The sequence below is a fragment of the Cynocephalus volans genome, chromosome 8, assembly GCF_027409185.1.
Source record: "Cynocephalus volans isolate mCynVol1 chromosome 8, mCynVol1.pri, whole genome shotgun sequence".
Lineage (NCBI taxonomy): Eukaryota > Metazoa > Chordata > Mammalia > Dermoptera > Cynocephalidae > Cynocephalus > Cynocephalus volans.
This window is the reverse complement of record NC_084467.1, coordinates 135511977-135527847: the sequence shown is the minus strand read 5'-3', so window position 1 is coordinate 135527847 and position 15871 is coordinate 135511977. Positions and strand designations below refer to the sequence as shown.

The 15871-nt window shown below is 36.3% G+C and overlaps 1 protein-coding gene across 2 annotated transcripts in view; it reads right to left on the bottom strand.

Annotated features, from left to right (window-relative positions):
- TDRD5 (tudor domain containing 5) overlaps positions 1-15871 on the bottom strand; it is a 107900-nt gene that overhangs the window by 26265 nt on the left and 65764 nt on the right. For both annotated transcript variants that reach the window (XM_063106407.1, XM_063106408.1), the window contains 2 exons: positions 12398-12580; positions 11436-11576 (listed from right to left, as the gene is read on the bottom strand). In XM_063106407.1, the coding sequence (XP_062962477.1) occupies positions 11436-11576; positions 12398-12580 (324 nt within the window). The remainder of the gene's footprint in view (positions 1-11435; positions 11577-12397; positions 12581-15871) is intronic.

Genomic DNA, 15871 nt, shown 5'->3' with positions numbered 1-15871 from the left:
GGTCCCTACCCAAGATCTGCTAAATCAGAATCTGAATTTTAATAAGATTTTCAGGTCATCTGCATGTACATTATAATTTGAGAAGCACTGGTCTACTTGATTTATCCCTCTGTAGTTATCAATGACTGACTTCGTCATAATTGTTTGGAAACACATGTATACCTTGACGGACCTTGAGGTTAGTTTCAAGAAACATGCTCATGATTTCTGAAACATAAACATACGCTATCAAAAGCACTGCCCCAAATCACTTCACACCCACTAAGATGGCTATAATAAAAAAAAAAGCAGACAATTAATAAGTGTTGGCAAGGAGATGGGCAAATTAGAGCAGTCTTAAGTTGCTGGTGGGGATGTGAAATGGTACAGCCATTTTGGAAAACATCCTGTCAGTTTCTCAAAATGTTAAACCTAGAGTTACCATATAATTATCTAGTTATACATCTAAGATAAATGAAAACATATGGCAAGGAGTAAGAAAGAGGCATTGGACAGAAACTGGGGAATGCAAGAAGAAGAAAGCCTAGAAATTATGCTGGGAGGTAGGAGGAAAGAAGATCATGGCATCACAAAATCCAAAGAAAGGAGGAATGAAAGGTCAACAATGTCAAATACTGCTGAGAAATCAAGTAAAATAAGGTTGAAACATGTCCACCTAATTTAGCAACATGGACGTTCCCTGGTGGTCTAGTGGTTAGGATTCGGCGCTCTCTCTCTCTCTCTCTCTCTAATTTAGCAACATGGAAAAAGATGGTGACTTGAAGGATATTCACTGTAATATTGTTTATAATCACACAAAATCTTAGAAACATAGATGTTCATCAGTAGGCCCATTTAAATAAATTGTGGTACATCCATACTGGGCAGGAGTTTAAAGGAATGAGATAGGTTTATATGTACTGATATGGAAAAGTGCTGAATAGTATGTTTATTATTTTCTCGTGTGTGTGTGTGTGTGTGTGTGTGTGTGTGTGTGTGTGTGTATGTTTAGTTTCTGAAAGGATACACAAGAAACTGCTTATGGTGGAGTAGGATTGGTAGCGAAGAGGCAGGGAAATGTTTATTCTTTCCATATATATAAGTAAATACATAATATATACATACACACACATATACATCCATAATGCCCATACACACATACTTATTACATGCATACACATATATACATATACATACATGCATTATATATATATATATACATGCATGTGAATACATATGTAAAATGACTATATAGAGTTAATCTGAAAAACCATGGCAATGGATGAAAGGACTGGTCGAAGGGTGATAGGAGAACTCCCATCCAAGAGACGTTTTGATTCATGATTCCCCCCAGTTTCACATCCCCTGTAGTTTTTGCTGTAAATAGACACCCTCTGTAACTTCAAACAAGTAACTGACAAAACAGTGAACAGAACAGAGCACTGTTCCTTCTATTAGAAACAGCCCTTTAAATTGATGCCAATCCATTAGTCATTTATGAAAATCTAGAATAGGAAGCACTGATTATAATTTCTGACCTTGGAGGTTATGCACTAAGAATTAATGTCAATACTATCATGTCTTTCTTTGATAACTTCTGGGTTCATGTTTTAAGGGAAAGTGTAGTACACCCTATGCAGTTGGACTTCAGTGAGCATTTGAAAATGTCACCCATTATCTCTTTGTGGACAAGGCAGATAAAAGAACAATTAAATGGAGTACCTATTTGTCTACATCTAAAGAGTATGACTAATGGGAAAATTAAATTTATTCATTGAAAAGGCCCAGAACATATTTATTTGAACAGAAATGCATTTACTGAAGAACCAGTAGAATCAGAGATGGAAGTTCTACAAATCTTGTGATTTCTTGACTCAAATATTTAAGTAGCTATCAAACATAATGTGTAGTGGGCCGAGCCCGTGGCGCACTCGGGAGAGTGCGGCGCTGGGAGCGCAGCGACGCTCCCGCCGCGGGTTCGGATCTTATATAGGACTGGCCTGTGCACTCACTGGCTGAGTGCCGGTCACGAAAAAGACAAAAAAATAAAATAAAAAATAATGTGTAGAGGGGCTGGCCCCGTGGCGCACTCGGGAGAGTGCAGCGCTTGGGGGCGCAGCGGCGCTCCCGCCCCGGGTTCGGATCCTATATAGGAGTGGCTGGTGCGCTCGCTGGCTGAGCGCGGTGCAGGTGACACCAAGTCAAGGGTTGCGGTCCCCTTACCGGTCACAAAAAGACAAAAAAATAATAATAATAATAATAATGTGTAGTAACACTTCTAGTTCCAATCATGGCGCAGTAACTGGAATGAGACTTACTCTCTCCCCTCAAACACTATATAAATGTTGGACAAAATTAGGTTTTGAAATGTCTGGAGGCACAGGTGAACAACAAAGTCAAGCAGAATTTCAGAACATGAGGAGGGTTCCATATTCACCTCAGCTTTTTAACTGGAGGCATTTTTCCAAATCAGGCACAGGCAGGAAGGTTCAAGCAGAAAGTGGTAGTCTTAGTGGTCAAGGAGACAGAGGTCAGAGTTTGAGGTTTACAAAACAGCTAGGCCCTAATGGGCACAATCCCAGAGAAGAGGAATAGCAGAGGAGTCTAACAATCTGCTCACAAATCCTCAAGTTATTGGCCAGGTCTTAAGCTGCACATGCATAGAGTGAGATTCCAAGAAACCCAACAGAAAATAGCAGCTTGTAGGCTAAAGGAGATTAGCAGAGAGTCTGGCAGTCCTGTGGTACTGAAAGAGGATGGACACTGAGCCCCACCAAGTTGGACGGGTTTTGGCAAACTCCAGGTTTTCAGTTGAGATCCCAAGAGGATCATGCTTTAGGAGTAAAAGCCACTCCTAAGGAGTAAGGACAAATGTGAACTAGAGCAGTCCTAACAAAGCCTTAAAACCAAGCCCCAATGTATGTGTTAAGGGGATTTGCTGGTATCTGCTAGCCAAATGACAACTTCACTCTCTTTGGAGGAAGATAACTCATCTGGAGCCTCTACAATTTTTTGTTCATAACGTCCAGCATTTGGGGAAAAAAAATTACGAGGCATGCTCTTTTCTCCCAAACCCTGCCCAAAACAGGATCAAACAAACAAATAAAAAAAGACAATAAGAAGAAACCCAAAGGTGATTCGAAGGGGGTTGGCTGGTTAGCTCACTTGGTTAGAGTGTGGTATTCTAAAACCAAAGTCAAGGGTCTGGATCCCTATACCAGTTAGCTGCCAAAACAAAAAAAAAGGTGATTCAGATATTGGAGTTATCAGAAAGGGACTTTACTTTAACATAACCATGATTAACATGTTCAGGAAGGCAGTGGAAATGATACACTAAAATAGATGAAAATATAAAGAATTTAAATATAGAATTGGGATTGATATATTAAAAACATCAAATGGGATTCTAGAAATGGAAAATAATATGCCTGAAATCCAGCATATTGGACCCCATAGAAGACAGGATTAGTGCACTAGAAGAAGATCCACGAGAAAAATCTCCAAATTAAAGCACTGGAAACAAAAAAAAAAGAAGGAATATAAACAAGATAATAGAGCCCAACAGGCATGAGGGACTCAGCCAAAAGTTCTAGCATATTCTAACTGAAATGCTAGAAAGGAGAACGATAATAACATGGAAGAAATATCTGTTGAGATAAATGGGCCAGAATTTTCCAAAACTGATGAAGGGCATCAACTTTCAGATTCAATAAGCTCAGTGAACCAAAGCAGGATAAATCTAAAGGAAATCATATCTAGATGTATTATAATCAAAAAGCTGAAAGCCAAAGACAAAAAGAAAAAATCTTAAAAGAAGCCAAAGAAAAAAAAGACATTACCTTCAAAAAGAGCAATAATAACTGACAGCAGACATTTTGACAGAAACCAGACATAACAGAATTACATCTTCAAAGGGTTAAAAGAAAAAAGTACCAGCCTAAAATTCCATACTCAAGGGAAAAAAATCTATCAAAAAGGAAAATTAAAATTAAAGAAAGATTCCCCCCCCCAAAAAAATCTGAGAAAATCTGTTGTCAGCAAACCCACACTAAAAGAAATAATGGGAGTTCTTCAAGTTGAAGAAAAATGATCCCTGACAGAAGCACATAACTACAGGAAGGAATGATGAGCACCAGAAAGGGTAAAAATGTGGTTAAGTATAAATGAATACCAACTGTTTAAAAATATGCCATATGTTGAACTGCATTATAGCAACATTTCTCTAGATAAGAAAAAGTAATTGTTTTGTTTAAAGACTCCATAATATATTCCAAATGAAAGCACAGGCAACAAAAGAAAAAACAAATAAATGGGATTATATCAAACTAAAAAGCTTCTGCACAGCAAAGGAAACAATCAACAGAGTGAAAAGACAACCTACAGAATGGGACAAAATATGTGCAAACTATACATCCGACAAGGGATTAATATCCAGAATACACAAGGAACTCAAACAACTACACAGTGAAAAAACAACCCAATTAAAAAATGGGCAGAGTTGAACAGACATTTTTTGAAGGAAGACATACAAATGGCCAATAGGTACTTGAAAAAATGCTCAACATCACTAATCATCAGGGAAATGCAAATTAAAACCACACTGAGATATCATCTCACTACGATTAGATTGGCTATAATTTTTTTTGTTTGTTTGTTTTTGTTTTTTTGTCTTTTTGTGACCGGGAAGGGGATCACAACCCTTGGCTTGGTGTCGCTTGAACCGCGCTCAGCCAGTGAGTGCACTGGCCATCCCAATATAGGATCCGAACCCATGGCAGGAGCGCCACTGCGCTCCCAAGCACTGCACTCTCCTGAGTGCGCCACGGGGCCGGCCCAGATTGGCTATAATTAAAAAGACTGAGGGTAACAAATGCTGGTAAGGATGCAGAGAAAGGGGAACTCTCCTACACTGGTGGTAGGACTGTAAATTAGTACAGCCACTGTAGAAAACAGTATGGAGGTTTCTCAAACTACAGATAGACCTACCATAAGATCCAGAAATCCCACTTTTAGGTATATACCCAAAGTAATGGAAATCATGTTGAAGGGATAGAGGCACTCCTATGTTCATCACAGCTCTATTTACTATAGCCAAGGTATGGAACCAACCTAATGCCCACAGATGGATGAATGGATAAGGAAAATGAGGTATATATATACACACACACACACACACACACACACACACACACACACACACACACACACACACACACAATGGAATACTATTCAGCCATAAAAAAAGAATGAAATTCTGCCATTCGCAGCAACATGGATGAGCTTGGAGAAAATTATGTTAAGTGAAATAAGCCAGGCACAGAGGGAAAAATACTGCATGTCCTCACACATAAGTGGGAGCTGAGAGAAAAAGAAGGGAAGAAAGACCACACTGGTGTGTTGGACTTGCAGAGAGAGAGAACAGACCTAGTGGTGGGGGTAGGGAGAGCAGGTTTGGAAAGAGGTTGGGGACACGAGGAATAATTGCAATTTGAGGTGGTGATAGTAGTGATCTGGTCACCACATATTGGGCACAGAAGCTGACGGTCAGCTCTGTGCCCCATAAATATGTATCATCAATTTTAAAAAATTAACAAGAAACTGCAATTATGCCTGTAACTGCCACACATTTCTCATTTACCAATTTAAAAGGCCTCCAATAAACTTTTTTCTCTAACTCAATTTAAATTTTCTGTCACAGCCCTATTTTTTCAGTTCCGATCAGGAGTCATCCTGTTCCTCAGGGTTTTCTCTCTCCTTTCTTCTCAGTCTTAACTCTAATACCCTAGGGTTTATGCAGCTGCCTCTGACATCTCGGAGAGGTCTTTGCTGCTGCTGCTGCTCCTTTCTAGGCTATTAATTTCCTCCTCTCATCTTGTTTCTTTCTGCGTAGCTCCTTGGCAGGAGCTGTGGTTAGGACGAATGTTTCCTCTGAAATTCTTAGTGGCTCACTTACACCACCTCCTGCCAGGGCACCTCTCTTGACAGGGACATTGGCACTCACATTCATTAACTTCTGAAGCTCTCTCCAGACACATGGGAATGTATTATCATCTCAAATGCCACTAGGGAACCACAAGAAATTTGAGAGCAGCCTCAGGCTCCTCTCATACTATGTGACTATCTCTAATGTATGCTTGGCCCACATGATACACCTGTGGGAGTTGCTGCTGTCATGAACACTCCAGAGAGGAAGCAGATTGTCAGGATCCTCTAGTCTCAACTCCCCCAAACTTCACAGGAAATCAACTAGTAAGGGATGGGACGGGGGTAAGGCACATGGTCTTTACATTCTCCTGTTCCCCAACATACTCTCTCCTGTGTTTTAGAGAATATGTCTGAGAAAGGGAAGAAAATCTTGCTTTCTGTCTACATTCTTTGGGCAAATACCTTGCATCACTTGGGTACAGTGCCTTTTAACTTGGAGATTAAGAATGCTACCTGTCTCTATGCAATAGCTGGCAACTTTAGCAGGCCGGGCAGAAAATAGTATATTAGTGGAAAAAAAAAATCTGTGAATGACCTTATAGTCCAATCTGTTCTCAAGAGCTGTTGATACTAAACAAAACTGGCCTTCACACCCTTGGTGATTAGAGGTGTGGAAAACATCTTGGATTGTTGGTTTCTTCCCCTACATGTAACACCAAACCTTGACTTTAATGTACAAGGAGTTTCTGAAACCTAGTGCAGTGGGAAGCTTTATTTCCCCCAGCCTCCTGTCTTGCTTTATGATTTGAAACTTTTTTGAGCACTTCTGATGTTTTGAGGGAACTCCTGGGGAAGAAGTTTCTACAAGCACTCTGTATCCATCTACTCACTCCTTCTTATGGTAGAAGTGAGTCGCTCATCAGATTGTTGAGCTGATGGGAGCTGAATTGCTGGGCAGAATTCATGTGTTAAAGGTCACCACTATCGTTCATGTGTTAAAGGCCCTATCTCTTGCTGCTTGACTCCTGGATCAGAAGGGACAGGGCTGGTCTCTGCTTCTTTTAGCCCATGTTGTAAGTAGAATGAGGGGGCCTAGGTTCTCCAGCTGTTCTGCCTGCAGTTGAGTGAGTTTAATTCTGGTAGGAAAAAATAGCCTGAGGTCCAAACTAATTTTTCAGACCCAAGTTTACCATGAATGCAGCTAGTATTATAATCCCCATTTGGACTTGTGCCTATTTTCATTTGAATAAAACATGAAAGGGGGGAAGGGGAGAATAGACTACACATACAATATATCCCCCTCCATACCCCAAAGGAGTTACTTAGAATAACCAATACAAGACAAAAATATCTGTTGATTTTAAAGTATGTTACCAACACAGACCTTTGATACTCCAAAGGACAGATGATTTAGCATGGTAATCAAGAGCAAAGACTCTTGAGCCACACCACCTGGGTTTGAATACCAGCTCTGTCACTACTAGTTGTACGACCTTAGGTCAATTAATTTCTCTGTGCCTCACTTCTATCCTCTGTAAAATGGGGATAATAATAGCACTTACATCACTGGCTTGTTGTAAGGATTAAATGAGTCAGCATATGTAAAGGCCTTAGAACTGTCTGGTACTTAACGAATACTGTATTATTATTCTAGAAGTACATTCAAACAGAGGTATCCTGGTACTGTTAAAGAAAAGGGGCAAGATAGAAATCTGACATCAACTGGTAAGTTCTAATGTATCTGGTATTGCAGAGTTTCCTGGTTTGAACTTTTGGTACATAAGATGGCTATTATAATTTCTCATTTACTGGTATTCTAACAAGCCACAAGTACTCGTATTAACGACAAGCAGAAACAGAAATCCATGAACTATGTCTGCCAGTGTAATTATTAAGTTTCTGTAAACCTCTGGTTCCCAACCTAAAGAAAATGTTTCTCAAATTCTTATTTTAGATCCCTAATTTATCACTCCATGAGTAAAAGTGTATATAAAGAAAGGGTACCTGTACACATATATTTAGCTTTACCACGGGTGCAGTAAAATATCAGAACCAGTGGTAGAGATGGAAAAACCCAATATTAACTACAGGTCTCCTTTGTTGTGTGGGTCTATCATTACATTTATTTCCTTGTGCCTTTTAAAGGGAGCTTTCTAGTCCCTGGATCTTTACTTCAACTAAGAAATGCTGTTTGATTCCTATTTCTCAAGGTTGAAAACAGAATGTTTTCATTTTTTATCTCTTGCCTTTCAAGAAGTAGGTCTCCAGAGAAAAGCCCTTTTTTTCCTAATATCCTGTTCCTGTTCCAAATTTCACTCCAACATTCCATCTTTAATTCTCCATGCACACCTGAGACCAAGTAAATCTTATTTTGTGGCTGGAGATGCAACTGCTCATAAGAAAACAAAAATCCAGTTTTTTCTGCTCATAGCCTAGCACTATACCATTTGGCAGTACGAGAAACCAACAACAGTTTTTCTACATATCAGGATTAAAAAATACTACTACATATATTTTAATACTGACATATGAGGGGGTTTTCAAAAAGTTCATGGAATGATTTGTATTATCCTTCAATTCCATTTTTCCACAAGCTTTTTGAAGTACACTTGTATTCATATATAGCCACAGTCTCTGGAACTAGCACTTAACTGTAGTTCATACTACAAAACAGATATATCTACACAGGCTCAACATAAACCTACAAGAGCCTGAAACACAAACTGCAAGATCTTCCCAACATTTTAAAAAGTTTACATGGTCAATCTACAACAGTTAGAAACCTCAGCAGCCACTGAAATCACATTGATTCAGTCTCACCAGAGTTGAGAACTTCAATCTAAGACCACAAACTAACTGTATAACTTGATTTTATGAAATACAAGTCATAGCGAAACCTATGAAGGAGACTAATGATTTGATATAAAAGTCAAATGACTTAATTAATATATTTCTTTTCTTTGGTGTTACAAGGCTGAGCTCTAACCAACTGGCTAACTGGCCAGCCCTTAATTAACATATTAAAATACTTAGTTTTGTCTCAAAACTGAAATATAACTGTTGTCTTAAAATAGGGATAGAAAAACACATAGAAAAAGAAAATTTTCCTACGAAGAAATATACCTTAAGAATACCTTTAAAAAGTTCATTATGACATAGTAAAGAATTATTTTACCTTTGTTAATACTCTTCATGGGATATAAAGTAATACTACAAAACTATATGAGAATAAAAGTTTGAAGACTCACACTTCCCAATTTCAAAACTTATTAAGAAGCTACAGTAATTAAGACAATGTGGTATTAGAATAGAGACAGACCTACAGACAACAGAATTGAGAGTCCAGAAATAAACCCAAACATTTCTGGTCAACTGATTTTCATGGGTGCCAAAACAATTCATGGGGAAAGAATCATCTTTTCAAGAAATGTTGCTGGGACAACTGAATGTCTACATGCAAAAGAATGAAGGTGGACCCCTATCTAACACCATAATAAAAATTAACTCAAAATGGATCAAAGATCTAAATATAAGGGCTAAAACTATAAAATGCTTAGAAGAAAACAAAGGTGTAAATCTTTGTAACCTTGGATTAGGCAATGTTTTCTTAGATATGATACCAAAAGCTCAAGTAACCAAAGAAAAAATAAATTGGGTTTCATGAAAGAACTTTTCTGCTGCAAAGGACACTGCCAAGAAAGTGAAAAGACAACCAAAAGAATAGAAGAAAATTTTGAAAACCATATCTGATAAGAGACTTCTAATAAAATATTTTATTATTACAACTGAATGATAAAAAGACAATCCACTTAAAAAATGGACAAAGGATCTGAATGGTTATTTTGCCAAAGAAGATAAAAAGGACTGGTCTGCTAGCTTAGCTGCTTAGAGCGTGGTGTTATAACACCAAAGTAAGGGTTCAGATCCTCATACCAGCCAGCCGCCAAAAAAAATAAAATAAAATAAAATATTAGGAAGATAAACAAATGGCCAATAAGCACATGAAAAGATACTCAAAATCATTAGCCATCGGGGATATGCAAACCGAAACCATAATGAGAAACCTTTCATATCCACTAGAATGGCTATAATCAAAAAGGTAATTAGTGTTGGTGAAGATGTGGAGGAACTGGAACACTCATACACCTAAGTGGAAATATAAAATAATATGACCACTTTGGAAAATAGTATGGCAGTTCCACAATATGTTAAACATAGAGTTAACATATGACCCAGCAATTCCACTCCTAGTTATATATAAGAAAAACTAAAATATATAGCCACACAAAAACTCATACATGAATATGTTCTTAGCAGCAATATTTATAATAGCCAAAATGTAAAAGCAGTCCAGATTTCCATTAACTGATGAATGGATAAATAAAATGTGGTATATCATACAATGGAATATTATTCAGCCATAAAAAGAAATGAATAACTTATTCATGCTACAATATGGATAAACCTTGAAGACATCATGCAAGGTGAAAGAAAACAATCATAAAAGACTACATAATATATGACATTTATAGGAAATGTCCAGAATAGGCAAATCTGTAGAGACAGAAAGCGGATCAGTAGTTACCTTAAGGCTGTGGGAGGATGGGAAAGGGGTGTGACTGCTAATGGGTATAAGTATTTTTAGAGGGGGCCATTAAAATGTCCTAAAATGCATTGTAGTGATGTGTCTACTAAAAAACATTGAATCGTACACTTTAAGTATAGTGAGATATAATGGTATATGAATTGTATTTCAATAAAGCTGTTAGTTTTTTAAAGTTATATAAGACACAAAATATAAAAGCCTATCTTATCCTAAAACTAAATCCATTCTCTTAAGTAACCTACATTTCTGGAACTGCCTGTTCTATGTAATACATAATGGCTTTATCATTGTTGTCATACAAAGTATCTATATTCTGTAGGAAATATGTCACTCAGATTCATCTTCCTCAAATCTGCTTTCAACAAGTCTTCAAGACTTGAGTCTTTTATTTTCAATGTAATACACAAAAGTAAAGAGGACTAAAACCAAATTTCATGATTCACACAAATTGTCCTGTTGTTTTCAGGATGCTCATAATATACGAGGGCAATTGAAAAAGTTCATGAAAAGATTTGTATTATCTTTTAATCCCATTTTTCCATGAATTTTTTGAAGAATCTTTGTATTTGAGAAACATGAAATAAATGGATTTTGTGCCAGGGTTATTGCTTTCTGCCAAAGCAACGTGAAAGAATAAACTGATCTAGAATATAAGACAGATATAGAGCTTAAAATTTATGGCTAAGTTATAGGAAAACACCTATTTTCTCTATCCCTGACATAGAGGTTTAATCAATCTTTAAAGATTTTTTCCTGAGAGATGTATATTACATTAATTGAAATTAATTTAAAAAGCAACATAAATTTCAAGTGTATGCATTCTACCAGCTGCTAAGAGAGAGATCATTAATCACAATTTTACTTTCTGAAAAAGAAAGTACTTCCTCACGCAAACCTGCTACAGTAACATTCACTAGATATTTACGTCTTGAATCCTGGTTGTGTCAGTACTTTCTTCCTGAGAATCCAGTCCTTCTGGTTTTTGAACATCTACTTTGATTCCATTCACAAGGCCTGAAGGCTGCCATGAATCTTCCTGTGTATCTTTGGGTGTAGAAAAACAATCCTATAAAGAAAAAACTGCAACAATAAACTGAGACATAGTGCCACATGACCCAAAAAGAAGATAACTGGGGCAAAGTAAGGGGCAATGTATATTAAACAAGAAATTTATTAACTTTCTGTATCAGTGGGACTTTCCTCCTTGCTTTATTGATCCATATCCAATATCTTGAATTCCTCTGAACACATGGGTCTCATAAAGACAATACTACAGAGTTGTGTTTATTTTTAACATCTTTTTCATGGCTAGATGATTTTTCATGATCATTTAGTATTTGAACAGCATAAATACTAAGAAACAACAATTGCAGATATTTCTTCTTTCTCATAACCAATGGAAAATAATTAAATTTTAAGTATATAGTTAGGCTCAATATTAGCAAATTTTATGACTGTAGAAATCCAGAGGTTATATTACAAGGCTAATGCAACAAAAATAAAATTAGACAAAATAATGTCTTTAGTTTATTTATAGATCCCAAGGTCTTGACTAGGGGCCAAAGGTAAATCATATATCATAAGGACTGAACGGGCAGATGTGTACAATAAGCCCACGGTTTATTCCCCCCATGCTACATCCTTAGTCACCCTACCTACCACTACCATTAAAAACAACCCCCCCAAAAAAAATAACCAAAAAAAAAAAAAAACCCAAACCCCCCCCAAAAACCCCAAAAAACAAAAAAACCCATGTATTCTTTGGAATTATGACCTGATAAATCCTTTTGAATTCCAGAATGTAAAGCTTTCTTGGTACCTAGACAATGACACTTAAATTTCCTTTTTTTAGTAGTGATTTGCTTTCTGTTTTTCCAAGGATCTGACCTTCTCTGGAATTTCTTTACATGATGGATATTGTTTCTTTCCACCAAGACTTGAGGTAAATTGATGAGAAGCAGCATCACTTTCTTTTCCCATCTTAGCCTGCAGAGGTAACCAGTTTTCATCCCAAATATCATCACCTATGGTCATTGACTCCAGGCATGGCATTCCAGGGGGGATCTCATCCTAGAATGTATCAGAAGACAAAGGAAAGCTATCATTTACACTTCCTATATAAGCACATTTTAAAATTTAGATTTACAATTTTTTCCTGACTTCAGGTAAAGAAAAAAATACACCAATTTATTACTCTTTCTCCCCTGAAATGCCACTGAACATAAAGAGATTTAAGATATTTACTTCAAGGTAAATAAAAACAACAGATGAGGAAAAAACACCATCTACATTCTGGATACAGAAAAGAATACAATTGACAAATGATTAAGCAGTTCTAAGAAAGTGAAATCCTAAGCCTGTAGTGGGACAAACAGAGAAACTACCTAAATTTATACCATAGATACCTTAAAAGTTCATGAATTAATACTGCAAGGTTTTTGGACATGAACAGGTAGAAAGAATGAAAACAAGAACACTGGCTGAAAGACTGTGTAAGTAGGAATTAGATCTCCAGCTACACTCCAAGGACTCTCAGGATCTTCTGGAGAGATCAGGGGGGGATATTCTGGGGGGAAAACTTGAGGGTGGAAAAAGCATAATAAAAAAGAGGAATTAAATGAATGTTGAGATCTCTGGTCCTCTTTTCAATAGGACAGAAATGAAAGAGCATATGAACTTGGACAGTTCCACAGAAATAATGCAATCTGAACAACGGAGAAAAAAGGTGAGAGAAAAACAAAACACCAAAAACCAAACGAAAACAAAAAATAAGGAGCCTCAGGAACTTGTGGGACAATCCCAAAATTTAACATGTGTCATCTGATTCCCAGAAGGAGAAGAGAAAGAGTGTAGTTCAGAAAAATAATTTGAAGAAATATGGCTGAAATCATCCAAAATTTGGTAAAAAACATAAACCTACAGTTTCAAGAAGTTTAGCAAACCCTAAACAGGATAAACGCAAAGAAATCCATGCCTAGACAGATTATAATCAAGCTGCTAAAAACGAAAGACAAAAGAATCTATCTTGAATGTAGCAAGAGAAAAATGACACATTACTTATAGAAGAAGAACAATTTCAATTACTGTGGATCTTGCATCAGAAACCACAAAGGAGCTGGCCAGTTAGCTCAGTTGATTAGAGCATGGTGCTGATAACACCACGTTCTGGGGTTTGATCCCCAAGGAAGGGAAAGAAAGAAACCATGAAGGTCAAAGGGAAGTCGAATGAAATTTTTATAGGGCTAAAAGAAGAGAAATGGCAACCTAAATTTCCATATCCAGCAAAAATATCCTTCAAGAATAAAGAAAGAAATACATTCTCAAAGAAGAAATGAAGAGAATTCATTGTCGGCAGACCTAGAGCAGAATTGCTGAAGGAAGTTCTTTGGACAGAAAGGATATAATATCAGAAGGAAATTTGGAACATCAGAAAAAGCAAAGACAACAGAAAAGGAAAATGTAATAGACTATTCTCCTCTTGAAATTTTTAGAATATGTTTGAAGGCAGAAAGCAAAAAATACAGCATTATAACTTTCAGTGTATGTAGATGTAATACATAAGACAAGAATAGCATAAAAGAGGCAGGAAGGGGTAAGACCCACGTGGTGGTATAGGTGGTGAAGACATTCTACTCAATATTCGACTGAAAATGGTAAAATACTGATTAAGTCTACTATAAAAAGTCAAGGATGCATACTGTAATTCCCAGAGCAACCACTAAACAAACTGTACAAATATATAAAATAAAAACAATACATAAATTAAAATGAAATACTAAAAAAAGTTCAAGTAATCTAAAAGGCAGCAGGAAAGGGGAAGCAGAGAAAAGAAAATCAGGGGAACAAACAGAAAAATAATAAAAAGGTAGATCTAAAATCAAAACATATCAATGGTCATATTAAATCTAAATGGTCTAAACATACTAATTAAAATTCAGATTGTCAGAATGGATTTAAAAAATAACCAAACTATACTGTCTCAAACTTACTTCATTTTGAGGGGGGAGAGTGGCAACGGGCCAGTACAGGGATCATCAAGAAAGTTACTTCAAATATAATAATATAGGTAGATTAGAAATGAAAGGACAGAAAAGGATATACCATGCAAACACTAAAAAAAAAAAAAAAAAGCAAGTAAGCTGGAGTGGCTATATTGATATCAGATAATGTAGACTTCTGTGCAAAAAAAAGTTAACTGCGGATACAGAAACACATGTCATAATGATAAAAAGGTCAATTCACCAAGAAAAGATAACAATCCTAAATGGAAAGCAACCAAGAATACATCTTCAAACTACACACACACACACACAAAAACTGACAGAGACAAAAATTCAAAATCAAGATCATAGTTGGACAACATTCTTCTCAGTAATCAATAAAACTAATAGACAAGCAAGGATATGGAAGAACTAAACAATACCAACTAACTGGATCTGACATTTACAGAACATTACTGAACAACAGCAGAATACACAATCTTTTCAAAGGCACATGGACATTCACCAAGCTAGAACATATCCTGTGTTGATAAAACAAACTTTGACAAATCGAAAGAACAAAAGCATACAGAGTATGTTCTAAGACCATAATAGATTAAACTGGAAATAAATAATAGAAAGATACAAGAAAATCTCCAAACACTTGGAAATAAAACAACACACTTATAAATAACCCATGGGTCAAAGATGATACCTCAAAAAAAAAAAAAAGTAATTGAATTGAATGAAAACACAATATATTCAAACTTGTGAGATGTAGCTAAAGTGGTACACAGAGACTCATAGCATGAAATACTTATATTAGAAAAGAAGAAATGTCTCAAATCACTAATCTAATTTTCCATCTTAAGAAATTAGAAGAAAGCTGAATAAACCCTAACACAAAATAAAGATAAGAAATCAATGAACTTAAAAACAGAAAGACAACACACAAAAATCAATGCCACTAAAAGTTGATTATATGAAAAGAAAAATCAATAATAAATCTCTAGTAAGACTGACAAAAAGAAAGAAGACAAATTGCTAGTATCAGGAATTAAAGAGGAGATTATCACTGCAGATCCTGTAGATAATAAACGGATAATAAGGGAATACTATGAACAACTCTACATACATAGAATTGACAACTCAGATGCTATGAACCAATTCCTCAAAAACTACAAAATAGCAAAACTAACCTAAGATGACATCATTAATTTGAATAATCCTATATCTATTAAAGCAACTGACTTTGTAGTTTAAATTCTTCTGAAAAAGAAATCTGCAGGCCCACATGGTTCTACTAAAGTAATACATCAAACATTTAAAGAATTAACCCCCCCTCCCTGCAAAAGAAGCCAATTTTATGTAATGTATCACA